The following is a 24,891-nucleotide window of genomic DNA, read 5'->3' on the forward strand; positions in this document are numbered from 1 at the left end:
AAGCTCCTATCCCTCCATTGTGAAGTAGGTAAAGAAAAAATTACAATCCCATAACATAATGTGTATTTTTAGACTTTCGTTTACTGCACGCCGTGCTAGCTGCTATGATTTCCCTGAATTCTCGAATTTAATTACCATCATTAAAAGGTTTTGAAGATTAAAGATTCAGACTTTAGGGATTGTTGAGAGAATAGCACTCTAGCAAGGTAAAGCTCAACTCACAAAATGGAATCGGACAGCTCTGTCCACTTTGCTTTGGACTAGTCATAAATATACATCTCTCCATAATTGAAAACTGTGCAGACACACAGGAACTTGTCGACATTTGCATATGAATACGGTTTTCTTTTCATTTTCTGCTACTCCAAATTCAGCCTTGCACAACGACAACCCCAAACCTCCCTTACTGCAATCCCTTCAAAAGAAATCATTCCAATAGACATTGTGTATGTCCATTCGAATGATCTAACTCCTTGTAATTTTTTTTTGTCTAAATCAGCTGGGCTCAAACCGAGTATCCATATAGCAGCTTCTGGAAACTCAAATGTGTAATCCCCTTCTGAAAAGAAAAAAAAAAAAAAAAAGAAACTTCTGGGCATACAAACAGGACAAAAGAATAAAAACAAAATGCATTTTTTGTTTCAGTTTCAGACATCATTAACACTCAATGGTGATAAAGTTACATTGTAATCATTTTGTGCATGAGTACAAAAGATGAGCAAAAGACTGGTTTTTAACAGGCATAATTAGATTTTGCTAATTCAAAAGTAAATCGATGATCCAAAAGGGTCATCAATTCAGTTGTACAGCCATTGTGAAAGCAGCTCCATGAGCTAGCACAGACAGTGCTATAATTAATAAGAAGCCCTCTTTCTCCTGCAAAGCTGGCCAAAAACCTGTTTTTGGAACTCGATCAGCACCTTTGATTACATTTTAACAGCATCCAAAATATTCTATGTCTTGTCTGTGCTTTTTCTAAGTAAAGTAGCTCACCCTCTGTTATCATTGCAATAAACCTTTATATCACCACGTTTTCAATATGGTTTACTTCAGGGATCCTCAGGGTCCATCAGGGGTCAAATATTAAAAACTTTAAACTTTTATAGCTCTGTTACAGCTTTAAAGGTTTTAAAGTAAATCTGTGGCAAGATTTACATGTTTTAACCAAGCATTTGACAGAGTATTAATTCTGCATAAATATAATATGCTGTTAAATATTCTTTTTCTTATTATTCTGGATAAAAATTGGGTGGATACTGATATCCGATATTTATACTGCGGTTATTGCCAATAACTCATATTTACTGTTATTTATGTACAGGTCACTCCACTAACGTCACTACTACTGTCACGTGACCCAAAAAAAAACAAAAAAAAAAACAAACAAAAAAACACATGGCCAAACCCCTCTCCCTCCTGAAACAAAAAGGAAACAAAATGAAAATGAACATCCATTTTTCGCATCGGCTCAGTTTTACAAATAAAAACATTACAGATATGTTAGAAAATGACCAACATTGGCCCGTACCCATGTTACATTGTGGTTCCTTAATATTATATTCTCTGGTTAAATGTTGACACAAGTCAAATTTATTAAGGCAACATTGCAGACACAAAAAGTGCACATTTTTCAAGCACTACCTGATTTTGACAGGATCTCAGAGGTTTGTATTTTAATGATTGTGACCTGACTGCACAGTCTGATTTACAACGTTTATAATTAGACGCAGTTTTCTTTTAGGTCCTTATTCTAACTGAAGTATGTTAAATACATTTGCCAAGTGCATTTTCACATGCCGATTTAAGCAGAAGAGGCTTACTCTGACAAGTGTAACTTGTCTTTTATCCTGTATGCACTCATTCATGAAATGTATCATCTTGTTTTTTTTTTAACTCGATCTCATGTTGACAGTTTCATAAATGGCGTCACATTACTCCAGTAGGCAGGTGGTGATTATGAGATTGTCATGGTATAACCTTAAGTAAAAATACCATGGTAACATGTTTTTTCTTTACATAAAGAATGTATAACATAATCTGTCTTTATCTAAAACTGGAAAGCAAATGTTAGTCCCAACAGCATGACGTATTGATTATTACAATTACATTAATTGTTCTCTATATCATTTACTTATTGTTATTTTCTAGCTAAAATTAACAAAAAATATATATAAATACAAATTAACTGACTTTAGGAGTAGTCTTGAAGATTGTTCTACTTTTCACAGTGTAGCCAGCCATTTTTCAGCCAGTGATCCGACAGGCTGAAAAATGCTGTCAGATCACAGCAGTAGGTGGGAACTTTTTTTCTGCCATCTCTTAAAATTCTTTAAGCTGCAATATGACGTCAAATATTAGTGGCTCTAAAACTTTAACTATTTCACAGCCCTTCATACCACAAAACTGGGAGCCTGCCTGTGTCCATTCCCCAAGGAGCTAGAGTTTAAGATATACACCTGTCTGCAGTTAAAACAAAGTGAAACATTTGTTTTATTTGTTTATAAAAACCTGTTTATGTGAAACCCACTAAAGAGATGTTGAACACAGTAAATGGCTGATTCCACAAAACAAAATGGAGGGTAATAAATGTGTGCCCTTCATCTCTCATTGCACAAAGTGACAATCTAAGTCTTACTACAACTATGCGCAGCAAGACAGATGGCAATTTTATCTTCAGCTGGAAATTAATAAAGTGCTAAATGTTCAATTTTGAATTTAAGTTTCACATGACTGGTTAAAAAAAAATACGAGAGAAGGTATGTACATGTCTGAAGGGCCTATGGAGATGTGAACAGGTAGCAGGCAAGGCTGGTAAGCAAGGGGAAAACATTTTTAAAGGTTTCACAAATCACTACAGTGACATTTGCTAGGTGGTGTTCAGAAGAGGTTCAAAACCTTCAGCTGAAAAAGATTTCCTTTTGAAAGCCTCCATGGCATTCCTGGAAGGGAGGAAACAGCTGCATACAGCAGCATGTGCAGACAGCAGATCTTTTGGTAGATAGCATAATGAGATTTAAAAGACTGTAAAAGGGATAAAGGCAAAAGATGTGGAACTAACAAGATGAAGACATACTGTCAGAGAAGCACAAGTATAAAAAGAAAGTCAGTTTCTTTGCTGCAAAATAACTCTTGAAAGTAAATGCAGTCCTGATGAGAGGAAATGGTTCTTTCAGCTCAGTGTAATATTATCAATCAAGAAGTGATCCTCCCTGCGTTCAAGTTGCAAAGAAAATTACACATAAAACTATTAAAATGCATAAATTTCATGAGAACTTAAACCTGACATCGCAGTAAGTGAGCTCCTGCTCCTTTTTCGAACTAGATTTTTCTTTACATGCAAAACCTAAAGACAACTTTAACTTTAAAGCTTCTATTATACTTTCTGAGCACATGAAAATCCAACTTCTTCAGATCTCAGTTTGGCTGTATAAGAGATGGGCTTTGGCTGATTGTTTAACTTTACTGCAGCAAGACTCTTCATTATGTCTAAATGACAACTAAATTGGCCTTTCAACAAAGCTAGATTCATTCAAGCCACTATATCAGAGATGAGAGGCATCGCTTCCACACAGGAACCCACAGGGGAAATTTTGATATTTTCTGAGTGCTTCTAACAAGCATGTGCAGCTACTGGTCTTATGGAAATTCTAGGCCTTCCACTTGGTATCATGACTGCCAAAAGCTGGAGTAAAAAAAGTGCAAAAAAAAAAAAAAAATCTAAATGTAGTATGTCAGGGGAACAAAGCCCTCATGGGGAACAGCATACACAACCAATGACGGATTATTCCAAGTCCTTTCTTTGGGTGCTTCAGCTGCCCCCCGTAGATCCACAGAAGAGGAGCCATTCCTACTGGCTTATTTTGAAAAGCTGGCCTGAATCATCCATCTGGATGGTTTATTCATCTATTCAGGAAAATAACTTTCCCTCCATTCTTTGAAAAACATCCCTAAACATTTTTAAAACTTTTGTATGCTCTCTTTTAGCTGAGTAAATGTAAGAGATTGCCAACTTTAACCAGGTACTAGACTGTAGCTTAAACCTATTTTTTAGAAATCCCTCCATCCAGTACAATAAAGATAATTTTTAAACATTTACTTTAGGTCTTTTGAATGTCTGTACAAAGATATTTCTATAGTATAGTATCATAAGACCAGGAACTATTTTGCATTTCTGTGCTACCCAACACTTAGAGGTCCATTTCCCTGCCCCAACTTGTTGCTGCACAAGAATCTGTCTCTTGTTTACAACAGAGACAAATAAGGCAGTTTGGAAATACTTTTGCTTGTGAAAAACATAGGCTGTGATGATGCGGAACCTAAAAGTGTTCCCTTCAAGGAAACACTTTTTAAAACATTTGGCAATCTTTGAGTGGCATGCTTCTTTATCAGCTGACTGCAGGTTGACAAGCCCAACCAATTAAGCAGCTAATATGAGCTGGTTGAACTTGTCTTACTTTATAGGGTGAAGAAGAAGAACATGGTTTATTCTATATTTTTCAAGCAATAAATTCATGCCATACATAATATTATTGGAACTGTAAAATGAAATATGCTCATAGCAGTTCAAATTTAAATTGCAGAATTTCAGTAAAACAGCTAAATCCCTCCATACATTTGCTTTATATTTGTGTAAATACAAAAATAAAAAAGTCATTTTACCTATGTTGTCATGCTGAGAACGTTTTATTCTAGCCCATTCTCATTTCAACAAGGATCTATATAAAAAGGAAAATTGCATATCAAAATGGAGTCAAGATATTTCTCCGGTAACTGTTGATTTGATTAACTATCAAGGACATTTGTGAGGAGTGATGCTGCCTGTAAAACTAGCTTCTCTCGGCATTAATCTATATGACATGTCCATTTTTATCCTAAGGAGGTGGACAGTTAGTCTTAAACTTTGCCTTATTAGGTGACTGACATGTTCCAACTCAAACTTTCTGTGTCCATGTGTTTATACCCAGTGCATGTGCTGTACTAGAGCCAGCAAGCCCCCGCATTCATGAGACCAAGCAGAGCTGAGTGGGCAAGCAAGCATTTAAGGCTCTTACTGAAAGACCTTGACTGCAAGGCAAGATAGTAGAAAAAAAGTAATTTGCTGCACCCACTAAAAAAATCCAGTCCCAAGAGCCACGGAAAGGGGTTTGAAGATTCAGAAAAGTATTTTACTTTGGTGGCTGTTTCTGTTTAATTTGAGTGGTTGTGCATACATGAAGAGAAAGGTGTGATGTGTCCACTTATGTTCACTTGGGCCCATTTCTGGCTTACTTACACTGAATGTGAGCCAAGACAAATAGTGAGAAATTAACTGATAAGAGCTAAAACCAAGACAGATAAATTAATAGCAGTCAAAGACGTGAAGCCTTAGACTTTAGTCTTATTACAAAGCATCATTAGTGTTATTTTTACTCTGTACTTATTGTGCAGACATATAAATACAGTACAAGCAATCATTGTGCCTTCATTGTGCTGACATGCCTTGTTTGCATGTCAGCAATCTAAGCTATACTAAATCTATGAGTGAAAGAAGGTGGAGTTCAAATATTCCAAGTCACTAAGTCAAAATTGTGAGGAAATACTAGGTGGAGAAAGCACAGTGGACCGCGAAGAAAAAGCTTCAACTCAGATGAGTATGGATTCTGTTTACCAAGAACTCTTCCAACTCTCCTTCCACTTTCCCTGATGCCTCACTGCCATCAAGACAAGACTGTGTGGCTAATTACTGAATGGCAACAAACAAACTGATACTTCCCCATTTTCCCTGGTCATGTCCCATTACTCCAGCTTAGTTCCCCTATTCATATTTTTCTTGACAGGTGCATCTGTCCATGGAAAACCAGACAGTGTTCGAATCAGCAGGCAGAGGATGTTGTAATTAAGAGGTGTACCTCTGGGCTAACACGTGGCTCAGTCAAGGTGAAAATGACAGTAGGGGTGGAGTTTTATTGAGTACAACAGGGTTCCTGTCGATAGCTGTGGCACTTGGCACTGTGTGCAATGCTTTCATTTGTATTTTAGTCCTGCGTTTGTGTCTCTATATCATTGTGCATCTGCACATGCAAACCTCTAACCTTCGCCATCAAAGTGTCACCGGTTGTGGGGATCAGAATGCTATCTTGAAAACCCACAAAGTCACAATTATAGAAGCGGAAAGAGAAGAGAAAAAGTGAAAGTGTGCGCGTGTGAGTGAGTGTAATGTGCGTTTGGGAAAAGGAAAAGCGGGAGAAAAACAGGAGCCTGAAATAAGACAGCAAAGATGAGACGGCACAGATTGATATCGCAATTACCAACAAAGCTATCCCTCAGTTATGAATACATCTCCATACATTACAAGCAGGTTGCTCCCTGGCCATAGTCTCTGCAGCTAGTCCTGCAGTTTCTCATACACGATATACAACCACAGCCCACGAGAGGGTCATCATAGTGTTGTCACTTCACATTAATAATACATCTGTCACGATTCACCAACAATAAAAACGTTAACTTGTCTGCATGTTACTCTTACAGCAGCACAAGTTATTAATCTCTTCGGAAAATGACATAGAAAAAGTCATTGTTATATGTCATTGCAATTTATTATCATATACATCATCTTGCAAAAGTATTCGTAACCTATAAATGTGGTTTACAGTTTGTCAAATTACAGGCACAAACTAAGTTTTTTTGAATATAATTGTACATGATATTAAAACACAAATATGCAAATAACAGCAAACTGAACATAAACTACATAGTTTTTTGTTTTTTTTAAATAAAATCTTTAGTCTAAATTGTTATTCAATCATCTTTACATATACACAAAGGTGCTTGGGTGAGATGAGACAAAACATGAGCAAAGACATTTTTGGACAACATGCGCAAAATGCTATGAATGGCCTAGAACTAACACTTCACAAAACTGTATTAAGCATCATGCTGTGAGGATGCTATTGTTCAGCAGACACATGGACAATGGTCAGGGTAAGAGCTGCAGTGTAATTAATGGTTTATATCAAAGCATTTTCATGTGTAAGATTTGCCCAGTCAAAGTCCAGCAATAAACTGAACTGATAGTCTGTGGAGAGATTTGAAAGATGGGCAACTTGGCAGAATGGGCATAAACATTAAGTCTCTATAAACGGGTAAAGCAAGTAGAGAAACATCCCAAAAGAAGTGTAATTTCCAACCTAAGTCCAACAAAGAATTTGTGACCAGACTTCAAAATTTATGCTTGCAGAAATATCATTCAAGCTTGAGCTATTTTACAAAGCTTGAGCTTCTTTACAAAGCAGATTTTATAAAATGTCATTCTCTTGATGTACAAAGTTGGTAGAAACATAAACCAATAGACTTGATGCGAAAGGTGGTTCTAAAAAAACATCAGCACCTGAATGCAAATTGATATCGCATATTATTGCAGACTTTAATTTGTAGAACAAAGCAAACAACAACAAAAACACATGCATCATCTTCCTTCTTGTTAGCAAATGAAAACTACTTTGTGTTGGTAAATCACATAATAGTCTGTGGTTGTAGCCGGACGAAATGTGAAAAATTCCAAGAGGTATGAATACTTTTGCCAGGCACTTTAGATGCATTGCATAAAATGCAATAATGTGATGAAGAAGATGATCAGTTTTCTTCTCACTGCTCTGACATCTTTAATGTTTACTGGAGTCCCCGCATGATCTTTAGGAAATGTCTCAGTGGATTATCCAATAACCATAAACATGTCCAATCACCACTCTCGACACAGATGGCCACATGGATCATCGGGGAGCAGCTTACGCAGCCATAGCTCGCTACAGTGAGGTTCAAACGACGGCCTGTCGCGAACACTTTCTTTCAGCTTGCAAGTAAATCCAGTTACAGTTAGCCCATAATTTATGCAGAGTGAGGACCATATGCTTGAACAGCGAGACAACAGGCACTGCAATATATGGGAGGGGGATTTTACATAAAAATGCAAGGCTGCTACCAAATGGGTTAAGAGTATGCATGGAGGCAGACAAGCATTTCAAACACCTCTGTGGCTCAAAACACATCAGACAATGAGAACAAAAAAAGGAAAAGAGGAAAGAAAGAGAAATGGAAAAGGAAACAACCTCTGAAATGGCAAAAGATGTGCACTGGAGGATGAGCAAATGGAAATGTAAACCATGGGAAAATGATCCAGTGCAATTTGGATCTCTGCCGCAGGCTCTAAGCTATGCTCCATGAGAGGTGTGCAAATGAAAAACATGTTTGTGTGTGAACGTGTGTGTGCATAGATGGTACAAATGCAGGAACTATAAGTTCTTGCATCAGGTGCAAGAGGACAGTTTGATGACAACATGACTGGCATATGAAAGGGGATATCCTGGCAGAAACGGAGGTGATGCTGTCCAACTTATCTGGCCCTGGTGGTCATTTTGGAAAAGCTCTGTCCTGTAATCTAATCCTGAATCCCCCTTTGACAAAGATCAGTTCAGGTATCTACATAAATCAGAACATCTCAGAACCATAAAATGCCTTCAATCTCATTAATGGCACAAAACCACACAGGGTGACGCAGACTGATGATGAGCACGACTGGAAATCTCTGTTTCTAAGGACTTGCAGGAAAAGGGGATAAAAATGGAAAAGACAGAAAGAGGGTGGGGAATGAGAGAGCGACAGGGAGAAAAAAAAAAGAAAAAAAAAGAACGAGACCAGGAACAGCTACAGGTAAACACTGCCATCTGCTGGCCAGTGCAAGAACACCCTGTGTGCTTTGAAGCTGAGGCTAATGTGTTTGAACAGCTGCACCTTTGACCACCTGTTTGCACTGATGCACACAAAGCAGATGTGACACACAAAGGACACTGCACTCAGCCGAACTTGACATAATAATAAGAAAAAACTTCCAAATTCAAAGATGTAATAGTTTATCCCTGCACAGAGACAAATTTAATTTGCTGGTTGAGGAAGAAGAATGAAAGCTGAGGACGAGGCAATCATCTTGATGCAATCACAATTATGTTAAAAGACAACCCCATCTATTCCCCACGACTCTTGGCTCTTGTAATCGAAGGCAGCAGAGGAATAAAACGAAGCTCTCCTATAATTCATACTTATGCTGACAGGCTTTTTCTACCTCGGTTACAAGTCACAATGTCTTTTTTTTTTAAATACTAAAAAGGCCTGTGAGAGGTACTTACTTTACTCGTTCCTGCTGTTCAGTGTTGACGACTTTGTGTGTGACACATCAAAAAGTGTGAAGCAGCAGACTAGATTACAAGTGCCAAAGTAAAACAAGGCTCCACCAAACACTTTCTCATTTGACTGCACAAAGATAAAGGCGCTTAAAGTGATATGAATATATAAATGGCATGAAGATTAGAAAAGATTTTTGCATATTTCATTTTTCACTGCAGTCGTCAGGTAAGAGCAGTAGCTGTGTCTGCTTGCCAAACCTTACAAATAAAGCAAAAGAAATACACGTTTCTGTTTGCCCTGCAACTTAATGTGTCTTTTTTTTTTTTTTTTTTTTTTTTTTTTTTTACAGGGAATTTGTGACTTATTTCACAGTCTATAATCCAATAGACCTGCAAAAATTCATGTCTATGCAATGGCTTAAAAATGTAAGTGAGTGCTTCAGTTTGGTTTTATCACTGTTCCCTGAGGGCTTTACTCCATCTGTCCTAACACTAAGCTCATATTCTGTTTAAACATGACTGGGCTCTTCTTGAATGGGGGAGTTAACGGTGGTCATCCTTAAAATGCTATTTACCAAAACCTGACAATATTATTAACAGTCAAATCTGTTATAGGATTATCACACCTGTTTTAGTAAAGTAATGAACTGCTAGAAGCTGATTTATATTTTGAACAAACATCGGTTCAAAGTGACAGACTTGCTAACGTTAATGCATTGTGGTCACAGCTGTTGACATCTATTCAAAGGTTGTTGTTTTTTTTTAACAAGTGTGTCTGCGTCCGTGTTCATAATATTCTTGCTTGCTCCTAGTGAACAACAATATCTCTTATCAAGGGAAAATATTAAATATCTAGAAGGTCAAAGACAACTTGTTTCCGTGTAAGAAGCTTGTTTTGCTATTCTTCTCTTATCTTCATAGGTTTTTCTATGAGATTGTATTTGTACAATGATGTGGTGATTCTCATTTCCTTTTCATTTAGAGCCATGGACAATATTTTTGTTTTGCTTTTCTTTTTTTTTCCTTTAAGAAATGGTTGCTGCTAAAATAAAACAATTCTGCAGAGAGCAGAAGGGAAGATCTGAAGAGATAACAGGATGAGTCAGGAACAAAGTTCCTGTTTTTTTTCAATACACTGAACAGAATTAACAAGCTGTTACACATGAGGGCAAACTACTTTAACAAGATGTTATATGTTTTGTTATATATTTCTCTGACAATATGTTATATTTCGTCTTTCTGCTCCATTCTGAAGTCTAAATGCATGTTGTGCAGATTATGGAGACACTTTCTAAAATGTGTTTATGTGAGGACATTACTTTTTTACTCATAAAATTAATATATATAAAACAATTCAGTTCTAAAATTCTTAAAAATAATTTAAAAAAGAGAAAAAAAAACTTGAGTAATGGGAGAAAGGATAGTTGTCTAAAAACTTCAATCATACTTGTCTTTAATCAGATCAAATATAAGGTGAATCTATAAATGATAACTTTAAAAATAAGACATTTTAACATAAAAGTCACAAGAAAAAAAATAAACCATAAATATCCGATTTAATAACGTAGCTTTTTCCATATTTGCAAGGTTTCAAAAGGAATGATTCTCCATCTGCTCAAAGAATTCATCCTCAAAAGAAGGGCTGTGATATATCAGATAAGAAGCTCTTAAAGGTAAAAGGTGGACTGAGGTTAATGTCAGCCTCTCTGTTATATGTCAAATGATGCTAAACCTGAGCTGAAGCTGACCTCCATTTTTGTTCTTAATAGATCCAGTCCCTCAGACTTCTATGTGGACTTACTCAAAACTCATTTTCGGTGTTGTAGAAGAGAAGGTGGAAGAGGTCACGTCGTTCTTTTCCTGTTGTACTCATAAACTGCTTTGTGAACCTGACTGTGATCATAGCGTTTTAATTTTTTATCTGACCTTTAATGTCAGAAACTGCATTGTGAAAGGACCTGCAGAGAGAAGTGGTTTAACATGATTTCCTATCCAATCACACACCAGGAAGCAGTAAAATGTAAAAGGCAACAATCTGAGTTCAAAGGATTTCTGCATAAAAACAAAATATATTGTGTTCTGTGTGCTCTCCTGGTTTCCCCAACTAATTTAATAAAACAGCACTACTTATTGACAACGTGACAAACATAACTCCTTAATATGGGCTTGACAGCAGTCAGTGTGTCCTTTAATTAAACGTTTGAGTTCCTCGTTGATTGAAATGTTCCATAATATCTGGATTTAGAAGGCTGTAATAAACAGTAATAACAGGGTGCTGACCAAATAAGCCACACTTAAAGTCTTAGCAAAATTGTGAGCAGTTGAGCAGAGAGCACAGCTTGTCCAGGTCCCTTCACACATGCACATGCATGAATAAAACATTCAAAGCTACAAGCTTGTTCAAAACCCCCACAAGGCTGAAAAACAGCATAAGTATTAAAAGCTAATTGTCTATGTGTTTGACACAACCTGCATACACAAATCACGGCTTTGCAAATGAGTGGGAGAATTTGTCAAATGTGAAGATGCTCTGGTCAAACAAGGCCAAAATGTCACATTTTGGCTTCACATAGCACTGCATGTAATCTTGAAGATACATGTGGCACCATGCTGCCACATGGTGGTGGCAGCATCATGCTGTGAGAATTAAATCTTTTGGAAGTACTGGGAAACTGGTCAGAGTTTATTTAAAGATGGGTGAAGCTAAATATCGGGAAATCAAAGACAACATGTTTGAGGCTGCAAAATAATTTAGACTAGTTGATTAGCAAAGCCTAGCTGAAATGCACATCTCAATTTAGTGAACAATCCGTGACAAGCTTTTTTTTTTTTTTTTTAATTTACTCCTGCGGAGTACAGGAATAAACTACTCAAAAAGAGTGTGTTACAATCACTTAACACATTAATACATTTATCAGAGTCTTGACTACAACTTTTTCAAAACTTGCTTAAAAACTTCAAAACAGCTCAAACATTGAAACATGTTTATGTGTTTCACAGACACTCAGATCCATATATATATAATATTATCAGGACAACGAGTTGTGACAGTCTGACAATAACTCGCAGACGTCAGAGATCATCACCTTAAAATAAGTGTTGCCGTATGTAATAGAGCAGGATTCACAGCGGGTAAATTACCGACTGCAGATAGACGAAACCTGCTTGTATATGTGCATGCATCTAGTTACTAAACAAAGGTGAAAATGATGAAATAGAATTTGAGCAAATGCAAAGTCACGCACACAGACTAAATGAGGCCATGCAGGCCATGCCTCATAGCTCACTAAATCAGTGCATTAGTATTCTGAGATCTGACAATTGTCTGTTTCTGTGGTGCTGGGAATTAAATATGCATCAGCTTCAAGCAAGCGCAGAAGGCTCAGCAAAGGGCAATTTCTTTCATTTAACTACTGCTTGTCCATCAGACATATAGAATAGAATTAGATTCAGAGTTTTTGCTTTTCTAAAAACACGAAAGTTAGTTTGTTTGTTTTTTTGTTGAACAGAGTTGATGTGAAAATTTCAGACTAAAGTCTTGTATAAAAATATCCGGATAGTGTTAAAGTAAATGTGGCAGTTCTCAACACGGTTTCTAATTCCTCTGGCCTATAAATGACTTTGGACATGCATTTAATTTGTTTACTTCAAGGTTTTTGCCCTCCTTACCTAACATTTCCCCTGCTCAGCAGCAGCAGCAGCAGCAGCTTGAAGTCCCAATCTTGGGTTTTGTATTTCCAATCCAGTACCACAAGATGTCACTCACTTTAAACAAGCAACACTAGTTTTAAAGAAAATATTATCTTTACATTTAAGTTTTTGATGCTGTGATGTCAAATCTTCTAAAGATTTGATGTCACAGCTGTAGGATTTCCATCTGTGAGAATGTGACTGAATAAACTTTTCTTAGAGGTAGTGAGAGAAGCAGAAGACTGCTTTAATTAAGTAAATAAGTTCTTTGACCGTATATGTGACTATTTTCATAAACAACATGCACAAAAAAACTAAAAGACTGCACTTTTATAATTTCTACAAATCCTACTGGGACTTTTTTTTTGAGTGAAAAAGAATGGAAAATCTGCATCAATGCATCAAATCCTACTAAAAATAAGATAGTAAGCGAGAAAGATGTGAAACTGTAGAACAGCAGAAATAATGAAGTGCCAAGACCACAATGTAATCTGACAAAAGAAAACAATGGCTGCTTTCATCTACCCCAGTGAAACTGAAGCTCAAAGATTTATCATAACTTTAGACTCAAAACAATCAGCACAAAACAATCAGCACAAAACAATCAAACTGAAACTCTTTAGTGTGTTTTAGTAGAAACCTTTTTAGATGAGAATTAGATTAAATGTTTTGACCTAATGATTAGTTACAAATAAAAACTTTTCTTGGAAATTATTTGCCACCTTTGCTTTTTTTTTAACCTTAGTTCTTCTATGCTAAACTTTCAGGTATGCAATGGTGCCATCCCGGATGAAACATTATGTATCAATCATGGAATACATTTCTGTAATCTACTTGTACTCAGTTGTAAGGTTACTTAGAGTTAACTGAGCTTGACCAGTGGTCGTGATCTGTCATACTGTGTAAGAATCACTGAGCCAAACTTGGGGTTAGAACCAAAATAAATGGGAAGGGAAAGAAATGTAAAGTTTAAAAAAAAAAAAGCACAATTAGATTTAATTTGAAGTGAGATTTTATTATTTTTATGACCATTTCTAGCCATATTTTTGTAATTTTATGCTAAAACAAAACTGAAAAACTTATACAATGATTTATATATGGAATTATGAAATAGTTTGGAGGTAGACAATTGAAATAAGAGGAGATAAAAAAGGCAAGTTGTAGATATGAAATGAAGGTACAAATGTCAAAAGAATGAAATGGCATTATTTCTATTAAGTGGGTGGTATTAACACATTTATGTAGCTAATCAAAAATGAACAGAAAAAAACCCAAAATCCTCCTACATGATAAAATATGCCACTTATTTGCATTTACAGTGCTGCTGCCTAATCATGAAATCTGTAATGTCTCTAAGGGTTGAACCTTTGTGCAACTAACAGTTTATGACATAAACTACACCGAACTTGCAAGGAATTGTTTAGAAACTAAATAGGCAACGGGAACAAGATAGTTTTTCAGTGTTTTAAGTTGGAGTCACACTACACAATTATTTGCCTGATTTTACCCCCAATTTCCTGTGGGAAAAAAAAAAAAAACTACATCAGTCTGCACTAGTTGGGGGCAGTCAGAAGGGAGAGTCGGCCCAGTAATCTGTTGGAGTGAGATGGGGGAACATCAATTGTGATCTGTTGTTTTTTTTTTTCTCTCTCTTTTTTTAGAAACATTTTTATGTTATTGTATCTTCAACATTATGAGCATAAAATAACTAGTAAGATTTTCAAAGGTAAAATTGTTCTCATTTTCAGCAATTCGTAAAATAAAGTGGTTTATTTGAGGGTTTAGCTTCAATATTTGACGTATGAGAATCATGAATACCACACGTTTGACACGTCAGGTCAGTTTGATAAGTCCTGCAGTCTTTGGTCCTGCCACAGGCAAAGTTGGTACGAGTGAGATCCTAAGTCTTTCAGTCAAAAAACATAAAAACTACTTAAAACCAGTATGTTAGTGTGAAATAGTCATTTCAAAATCTGTGAAGACTGTGAAGCAATGTGCTGTGTCCATAGCTTTAGGCCCACAGCTTTGCTGTCTGAAACTATAGCGTGAAAGAAACTGGTAAAAAAAAAATACCATTAGAGAGTATAACTTATCAAGAATTCAATAAGCCTCATGTTTCATGGTTAAAGACTGCTGAGGGAAATATCAGCCCTTTTGCAGCGCATTAAAAGAAAATTCTCCTCGGTGAGTTTTAGTTTTTACTACATAATGTCATAAACAGCATCTAAAACACACTGTTTAAAAAAACAAAAAAATGAAAAACAAAATATCTCTGGTCAACTTTAAAACCACAAAGTTGACAGTAAAACATATTGAGCTATTTTTTTTTTCCTTTACAAACCGTTTCACCATGTGACTAGAATTTAATTTGCTATAATGTCTTGCAATAGTATTGAAGCAATTTGAACATTTTCATATTTTGTCACATTAGAGACTCATTATACCAAAATGCACCACAGAGGGCCACAGGCAATCATCTCTGCCTGTAGCGTTTACAATGTATAACTCTTGAGTGACTAAAATCAAAGTTTTCTCTGGACTCATTAATAGATTAACATATTTCCATGTTTCATTTACCAGTCATTTTTTTTTTGTAAATACATTTTATATTGTCTGTGGCTATATTTGTATTTAATAATATTTAACGCCTTGGATGGAGCAGCTTCTCAACTAGCTTGTAAATAGAAAAAGCATATTCTATTCTATACGTTAGTGGATTTATTCGGATCTTATGTATTAAGCTAAGATAAAGTACTCACGTTAAAGAGCATCTAAGAAGAGCAAGAAGAAAGTCATTGTAAAAAATAAAATAAAAGAGAAGTAGAAATCATGTAGTGGATCTGGCAAACATGGGAAACGATGCTCTGGTAAGATGAGACTAAAATTGTTCAATTTATTCTCCATTTTTCTACAGTCTTCAGACTGGGGCAGAGGGTTCCTTTTTCAGGTAAGAGCTTCATAGAAAGACTATCATTGAAAATGTGCAGTACTTGTTTGAAAATGTGTTACATAAGTCTGATAAATCTCTTTCTAAAAAAAGACTTCTCCTTATTATCAGTTAAATCAGAAGATGACCAAACTGCCTATTTATAAATAAGAAACATGGCACATGAATGTTTTTGAGGGGAAAGGGATTGGAGGGGCCTGCAAGCTAAAACTTTGACAGCATCTAAATCTTTTTTTGTTCATGTCCTAACTTTTTTCTACTTCAAGGTATATATGTATATCAAGACAGAATAAGCCAAAATGAATCTAAACAAACAACAAAAATACAAAATCTGCTTAGATTAGATTAGTGAGTGGCTGTACCCCCAGCCACGCTCACTGTCCTTAAGCAACCACCAGAGGGCAGCAGAGAATTATGTTTGAAAAGGCTCAGTTAAGCACAAAATTTGACTTATTAAAAAAATACTAAAGCAGGGCAAATATAATCATTCACTTAAAAACTGGTTATATGTGGTAAGAAATTTAATACACTGACAATTTCCGATTACATCATTTATTTCTAGTAGAGGATGTCATGCAGAATTGAAGATGAGAGTGATGCTGATGCTGATTCTTCCATAGTTAGTTTCAAACCCACTGAAGATTTTTCAGTTGCGTAAAAATTATGGTCAACTTAGCAAAGGCCAAATCCACCTGAACCAAATGCAGTATTTTCAATCAAAAACAGAGAAAACAGAGTGACTTACATCAAACTCATTGAGGGCAGCAGCCAGTTCTCCGATGCCAGCGTGGCCGTGCTTCTCGTCGGTTGGTGAAGTGGCCTGGGCTGCACTGGAAATGCCTCCGATGGCCTCCTGGACCTGCTTAAACACGTAGTCTCGGTTGGCACGTGTGGCAGCCACGTCTGGGTGGCGCAGGAAGGCCTGAGAGGCCGTGTACAGCATGGTGGCGTTTTTCTTAAGAGCGCCACGAGCAGCTGCCATCTCATCCCGACACTGAGGGTCCTTCAGCTCCTTAGGAGGAGACAAAAGTTCTCAGGTGAGCACCACCCAAATAGAGTATTCATATTTTGTACAAAAATATATATGCAAAAAAAAACAAACAGACAATGTTGTAAGAAGAAAAAAAAAAGCTGAAAACTCTTTTGATAGGTTGGAAAAGAATGTCGGCAATGCTAAGTGTCAAGAATTCACAGGAGAGAAAACATGAATGCAACGGTTCCAATCTTTTCTAAGAAGGAAACAAATTCCCGTCCCATTTGATGAACTGGTTTTATTCCAAACACATAAAGCTGAAGCAGTGTCAGCAGATTGGCAGCTGTGAAGCTGGAATGGATCCAATTTGGGGCTTGGCTCTGGATAAAGTTGGCAGCATGGTGGCTGACCTTTGTGAGAAAAAAAAGGTCTAAATACTTCCAGCCAGACTAGTCACCTAGTTTTTGAAAAACTTTGAATAAGTTATTTTCAAACTCAACAGGTTCATTTTCACTTTGAATAGGCTATCTGAATCTTATCACACTGTACAAATTTTTCTTCACCTTCCACCATGATTCTGTCAGAATCCTTGACTAGATCCATTAAAATGCTTTTATTCAGAAGCAGAAAATTAAGCCTGTACACCATATTTTATACAACTACATAAGCAATTTCTGAAAAGTATTAAACAAAAGCCTTGACAACATAGAAAAGTTGGAAAAGAATACTTATTGGATTGTCTTCATTCTTAGCTTATTTTCCAGATTTTTTTAAAGACAGCCTGACAGTTACCTGCTGTCTCCGAGCAGCCACATAGTTAAGTTTCACCATCTCTTTTCCAAACTCTTTGAAGCGGTTTGCCAGGTCCTGCTCATTGGTAGCATTCTTTACTCCCTCCAGAGCCTCTTCAACCTGTCAAATGCACAAGCAAACACTCACACTCAACATTTTTCAAAGTCCCAGAAGTCAAAACCTGAATACATACTTTACTTTACAGGGCAATTTTTCTTCCAAGATTGAAACATCCCTGACCCACGTCAGCTTGAACTTCACTAGTTCTCTGAACAGCGGCGTGTCACATAGACGAATAGCAGATTCTGAAAGTCGCAGAGAGGCTTCCGCAGAGTGGAAAATTCATCTGGCACATATCAATTGTGTCGAGATCTGAGAAACTTGAATGGCAGGTCAACACCTCTAACTTGCTGCTGTTCCCTACAAATGAGCTATTCATCTATTGCCTTTGCACGATTATCTCTTGACTTACATTAACTCTGTGAACCCAAAGAAGGAAGCAGAAAGAAAGAACAATTAGAGCTCATTTGTGCAAATGATAAACTGGATGACTGAAGACGTCTGCAGGGATGAGCGCTTTACATCACGAACATATTGGCATTTTAAATATTATACATTTATTTCTCCCATCAAGCCCTGAGCTAGTGTCATAATAAATGACCAAGTAACCTAAGTTTTTTTTAACTGATTACAGTGAGAGTAGTTCATTACACCAGGGCATTTATGGTGATGTCTCATTTCAAGATTCTCCTCCATGTCTCATTTATATGCTAATATGTGTGACTTGGTGATAAAAGCCAATATATGTATATATTGCGCGCGCGCGTGTGTGTGTGTGCGTGTGTGTGTGTGTGTGTCTGTGCCTCTTTCAGCAAAGAAACTCATTATCTCATAAAACATGCATATGATGCTAAAACCACACCTCAGCAAAGGATCTCTGTTTTTTTATTCACTTGGGATGCAATTCTAATTGCATTTTTAAAAGGGTGCCATTATGCATTTTCCAGGCATATAATCCCACTTTATAGCACAAATCAAGTAACAGTGTTGCCTTCATTTGATATAAAAAATGCTGTATATATTAGGCATACCTTAAAAGAAATTTAATGCAATTTGACGCCTTGGATATTGGTCATGGTCTCTTTAAGTAGCTCCAACTCTTTCTGACACTCCGCCTTTATTACGTCTTCACAGCAATGCTTCTCATTATGTCATTTACAACCATTCCTAAAAGTGCTGGACTTAGAAGAAGTTTGCATTATAACCTCAGCAGTTCCATCATTTGGTTGCTAATTGCTGCTGCCTCTAGTCTGGTGGAGCCAAAAGGGGGTAGGGTGGGCAGAGGGGTGCTCTTGAGGTGGAAACTCAGCTGGACACTGTAGCTCCAAAGAGAAGCTTTAAGACATTGCTTTGTGGTGTTCAGACTCCCCCAAACAGCTACTCCAGGAGATTCAAGGATTCTTCAAACATGCATGAAAGATTCAATGCAACACTCCAGGTATGTTATCGACGGTCTGACATGATATAAAAGATTTTACATAATATGCTTAAATACAGCATAACCAACATAATTATTCCTCTAACCACAGAGCTGGTCGATGGAGCTCCATTTAAGATGTATTTACATCACACAGCACTAGTTGCACTTACAATCTTAAGGTGGGCCAGCAGCCTCATGACATCAGCCATGTCAGCAAGGATGAGCAGGCGGGTGACAGCAGACAGCAAGGCGCGAGCAGCCCTCACCATGGTGCCGCGTTTCACAGAAGAGCAAGGGTCGTCAGCAAACTCAGATGAGGCTATGCGCATCGTTTCTCCTGCACAAATGGATTGAGTAAAAAGTGAGGTAAGCAGAGGAGAAAGCGCCATTTATTTGTGTCAGCATGTGTTTGCCCACTAAAATCACCTTAATATTTCTATTATTTAAAGTCAGTTGGATTTACAGGGTCTCAGTAAACCATACGGGTACGAGTGTGAGTATGGCACATAACAGAAGTGGTTCACAATAAAAAGATTTTCATACCCAACTCATACACATTACTTACTCTAAACCTTAGGAGCTAATACATCTCTACAAAATATAATGTGTGGGGAAGGAAGGACAGACAGTAATATTAATCATACAAGATTAATGGTGTTGGCTTTATTAATTTTCCATTTGTAATTGATAGTTGTTGACTCAAGAAAGAAACTTCTACTTTATCTTTTAGATTATCTAAAACGTGTTATATCTTTGTCGTTTATCTCGTTAGTTTATCTGCAAGTCCTACAAAGTTAGAGTTCTCCCATAAAAAGATGCCGTTTTACATCAGAAATCCAAATCAAGTCAACAGACGAGCAGCACAGTGTCAAACAAAATAGCAGCAGATGAGAAAAGTTACAGATGTGCAGAGAAGAATCCTCAGAGCCATGGGAATAGTTGTAATTAAAGGTGAAACTGTGAAGATGGAATGCATGTTATTATTTTAATAAGTCGTGGGTTTCATTTCAACAGCTGAACAGAAGCCAAATTCACTCAGTGCTGTTGTGACTGCAGTGATTCAAGTTATCGATGTGCTGAAGTTATTTATGTAACGTTGGCGGGGCAGATCAGGAAAACAACTCTTGACCCAAAGTCAAATAATAAAAGCACTACAGTATGTTAACAACAAGTCATGTTTCCAAGGATAGATTTTTCCAAAAAGATTTTCAAAAGTGGAAAACAAAAAACACCTTCATATGAGTTAAAATAGATACTTGACATTCCCAGTCAGCTGCTGTACAAAGTGTAGAGGTGACCCTATTATGATCTGTGTTATCTCCAATTTCCAATAAAACCATTTAGTTCTGAATGGTTTTATCATAAATGCTTATTTGACAAGATTACTTTGTAATCTGTCTATATCTGCACTTAATCAATCCCACTAGGGCGCATCACAGTATGTGAAAATCTTTTATTTACTTGAGATTAATTGAATACAGTCAGGAGATCAATGATAATGGATCTCCAGCAAAGTGACACAGTTCAGTGAGATGGGAGAGAACAAGTCAATTATGTTATCGGAGGTCAGCACAATGAGACTTGACAATTGAATAACATCTTGTTTAGTGGGTTTTGGTGACTTCTGTGTAGCAAGAACACATTACTGACTGACTAATAAATGGTTGTAATGAAGATGTTTAAAATCATTCTCTTCTCTGTTGTTAAAATCCAAAAAGCTTTTTGCTTGTTTTGTTAAATACAACAAGGGTCAAGATAAAACACTATAAATCTATACTTCCCAAGTTAAAGTAATGAATTGTGGAGCTTGTTCTTTCACTCACATGGGCTGGTGCCAGTGCAACAAAAGAAAACAAAAGGACAACCATAAATACAGAGTACATAGTACTGAGTGTGCTGGTATGGATGTGTGTGCTTTACATTTCTTATTTGGGATGTTTAGCAACCCTTTTCAGTATCTGTGAAAGTAGAAAGTTCCAGCAAAGCTCTCGTCTTCCTGCCGATGTCTGGCTCACACAGGTCTGTGCGATACAAAATGATTGTTTGTTTCTTGACAAAATCATGAGCCTATGGTTCTACTGTGCATCATAACAGTTTTAGTAGTTGAGAACATGTACACAGATTTTTGCATAATAACTTGTATTTGGCTTTCAAGGGAATTGGTGTTAGCATGCTAGCAGACGGGCTAATAGTTTCTCATAGATTTACATATAAGTTAGTATTAATTGTTAACATTATGCTTATGTTAACTGTGCAGTACCATGGTGTGGTCTATTTGTGTGTGTTTTTGTCGTTTTGCACAGAATTATTGAGCTCACATACAAAGCTACAATTGTTAAGAGCACACAGCAATACACTACAGTGTTTATTTCAGTTTCACAACATTTCTATGGATTAAAGCATTGGACGTAAATCCGTAGACTGTTCAGTGTCTGTCTAGTAAGATACACATGCAGTCAATTTCACCTTTTGTGAAGACAGAACACCGAGAATGAAAATCTACTTCTAACTCAAGAGACAAGGCGAGATACAACATTGGGCTTGTGAAAATGAGATTAAACAATTCATTTGGTAAAAGCAAACATTAATTTTACTTCTTACATGATTAAGTTTACTTAACCCTGTTCTTAATTATTGTATTGCCTCCTTTAATATCAGAGTTGCTCTAAAAATCGGTAGCAGCCCTTTAGCTAGCAATGGGAAGCTCTGAACAAATGCTAACTTTAGCATCATTGGCAGCTGGGAGTCAATGACATACTACACATACCTTTTCACAAGACACTTTAATTATTTTACTGTTTTAATATGGCATGATCTTGACACTCCAACTCTGTACCTTAACTATGATTAGTTTAAAATCAATAATCCAAACAGAAACAATCAGCGGGTTCAAACTCAGAACTTGTGATGAAACGGTGCTGACTGTAGCACCACTATGCCAAGCACTCACACAAATAATGATGTCAATTCTTAAGGCTCAGTCAGTCGTCAACAGAGAAACATCTCTCTGAGTACAGACAAAAACTGAGTACAAAAAATATCTGCTGTATAGTGTATACCTGAAGAGCATGCTTACATCAGTCTGCCCTTTAGCACTATCTAACTAGATTTTACTAGATTCTTCTGGGTGCCGTCTCTGACCCAAAATGTGTAATTTAATTTCAACATGATGACAAATTTGGTAAGACATAAGTTATGAGCCTCTGACAGATTTAAAGTCTGTTCCATTTCAGTATGGATTCAACTGTGCATGTGCTCCCATTTGGAGGACAGGCTCTCTTGCAAACACCTCATAAGTCCCGTTTGTCACAGCACACAAGTCAACAGTGAACTGCAGTAGCACTGCTGAAAATTCAATATAATAAAAGAAGCTATATTTGAAAATGCTTTTACTTAAAAGGGAATTAACTGTCATTTTGAGAAGATGTGATTTGTTAAAACTAGCTGATCTGCTCTCGACTCAAAAAAAAAGAGCCAAGAAAAAGTGTTGAGCATACTTTCTATGTGCTCTCTACAGCACACACCCATTTTCTCACATAGTTAAAAATATAACTGATAATGCTGGGATCAAAAAAGAAGAAAGTGACAACACACATAGATAGGACTGGACAGAATTTAGCAACAGATACTTTATATGTTCAAACTAACAAAGAGAAAATTTGGAAACAGCAGAAGTAAACATGTGAACTTCCAAATTCTTCTTCAAGATTAGCATTACAGGACAAATGGCGGAAGACCTACTGAACATGCACAGTTGCTGCTAAAGTGAGATGTTGCTTATATGCAAAATGTTAGTATTAATAAGCCCTTTTCCAAATGAAAAACAAAAGGCAGGGAGGGAATATGTTTTAAGCAGAAGCTTTAAACATTCATGATAGATTCACTACATGGTCTTGATTCACTACATTCATAAGGTTGGATGCATCAAGTAAAGCAAAAACACTAATGGGTACCAATCGGTTTGCCCTTGCCAATTCAACTCCCTAAATCCTTCTAAATTTGTGAGGTAATTTGACGTTTGTTGACACTCAAGGATCTTTCCCAAACAGCATTTTATGTCAATTACTCACCGGATCCAGCAAATTAATGTCAGTGGGAACATCATTACTGAACGGCGAGTCACAAGTGCTTCTCATTTTAGTCATAAACTCTGAGCCAGTATAATCTGTTAATTTCTATGAATAAATAGCTTCTTCAGTATTCTTTTCTCATGTATAAGCTCTTGTCTTCATGTCCAGAGAAGATTTTTTATTTAATCAGATATTTCCTTAAAAATAAAAGAAAAATCTGACTTTGAACATTTTGAAAATTATGTTTAGAAAAAAAAAACCTATCTACTCTTTCAAACCGAGACAAAACCTTTTAAAGCACCTTTTAATGATGCTTTAAAAGGTTTGAGATTCAGATGTTCTTAAAGAGCAAAAATAATATTGCTTAGAGGAATTAAATGAGTTCCTATATGCCTAAAGGCAAAATGTGATTGTATCCTCTTAGAACTGGGACTGGCCATATCCATCTAAATATCAACACAACTGATGAATGGTGACAAGGTGAATGTTGGTATCTTACTGATACTGAGATGATGAGCTTAATAGTTTTGTTTGCAGTTTCTCTCCCATTTGTCCAGTAAATTACTTGAATTTGTTATCAGAGTTCATGTATTTGCATACGCAGGAATTAAAATGTCAAATAGCAAGAACATATATTTTCAGTATGAGACCAGGATTTTATACTTTTATAATGTTTTTAAATATTAATACGGAATATGAAAACACTTTTGTGTTAACTAATGGAGGGAAAATTATATTCCTACTTGGATTACATGCAGATTATAGTTGGTTAAAAAAAAACTATTGTGTGTAGTAGAAGGCAGAAAGGGAATCGTTTTATTTCTTTTTTTGTTCCATTGTGTTATATTGTAGTTGCTTAATATAAAAAAAAAAAACGTATTTTGCTAATATATTTACCCTGTATTTCATCATAATTATTTTCAACGAACTGACGTCAAATCACCAAGTTATTCAATGATAATGGCATTTTAAGAAAAAAATATCCTTATAGGAATTGGGTAAGTAACTACTTACCCTGTAGTTACTCAGTATCAAATCGACACCAAAATTCCCAGGATCGCACCCCTCTACTTACAGCACAGTTTATATGTCCAGTGTTAGGCAGCAAAAACATCAACACACCTTGTTTGCGAACATCCTCCACAGCAGCAATGAGCTCTTCCTTGAGATCCTGGCTGTCTTTGGCAATCTGCTCACCCTTTTCAAGAAAGTTCTGGGTGGCCTGCTCCACAGATACTGCCAGAACATGAGCCTTCTTAGAGCGTCCCTTCTTCTTACTGGACGGTCCCTTGTTGCTGGTGTTCACCAGAGTCGTCACCTGGGAAACATGAGAAGGCATCACTGTTACTTGAGGAAGAAACAACAAAACATTGATAAAAATGTTTGTGACCTTTTTTTCTCTTTAATAAGAGTATTGTACTGATTTTGGTGATTAAATTTTAATTAATGCCATTGATCACGATGTTTACATTCCTTCATATAGAACTCAACATTTACAAAGCTAATAAAAAAAACTACATAACAGAATCACATTATTTGTTCACAAGTAATTACTTTACTAGAGATTTTAAAAATTTCATAATATGCATTCAAGTGTAATATTGTTCAGTGTTACATATTTCTAAAATGCCCTGTATTGGTTTGTAAATTAGGAGACAAAGTATTTTTGATGTCATCTAAATATTATGAATATAACCAAGTTTAACTTTGACCTGGGTAAAACAGCTCAACATCCCATATTAGNGAGTAATGGGAGAAAGGATAGTTGTCTAAAAACTTCAATC

General features: G+C 36.4%; 1 protein-coding gene across 1 annotated transcript in view; it reads right to left on the minus strand.

Moving 5' to 3' along the window:
• LOC103137936 (catenin alpha-2-like) overlaps window positions 1–24,461 on the minus strand; it is a 40,003-nt gene extending 15,542 nt beyond the window's left edge. Inside the window, exons 1-4 of the mRNA XM_016671370.1 lie at window positions 24,230–24,461; window positions 19,208–19,374; window positions 17,558–17,677; window positions 16,538–16,804 (exon numbers count right to left, since the gene is read on the minus strand). Coding sequence (XP_016526856.1) covers window positions 16,538–16,804; window positions 17,558–17,677; window positions 19,208–19,374; window positions 24,230–24,446 — 771 coding nt within the window. The 5' untranslated portion in view covers window positions 24,447–24,461. The remainder of the gene's footprint in view (window positions 1–16,537; window positions 16,805–17,557; window positions 17,678–19,207; window positions 19,375–24,229) is intronic.
• Window positions 24,462–24,891: the final 430 nt, after the last annotated feature.

This window comes from Poecilia formosa, unplaced genomic scaffold, assembly GCF_000485575.1.
Source record: "Poecilia formosa unplaced genomic scaffold, Poecilia_formosa-5.1.2 Scaffold44, whole genome shotgun sequence".
In the NCBI taxonomy this organism is placed as follows: domain Eukaryota; kingdom Metazoa; phylum Chordata; class Actinopteri; order Cyprinodontiformes; family Poeciliidae; genus Poecilia; species Poecilia formosa.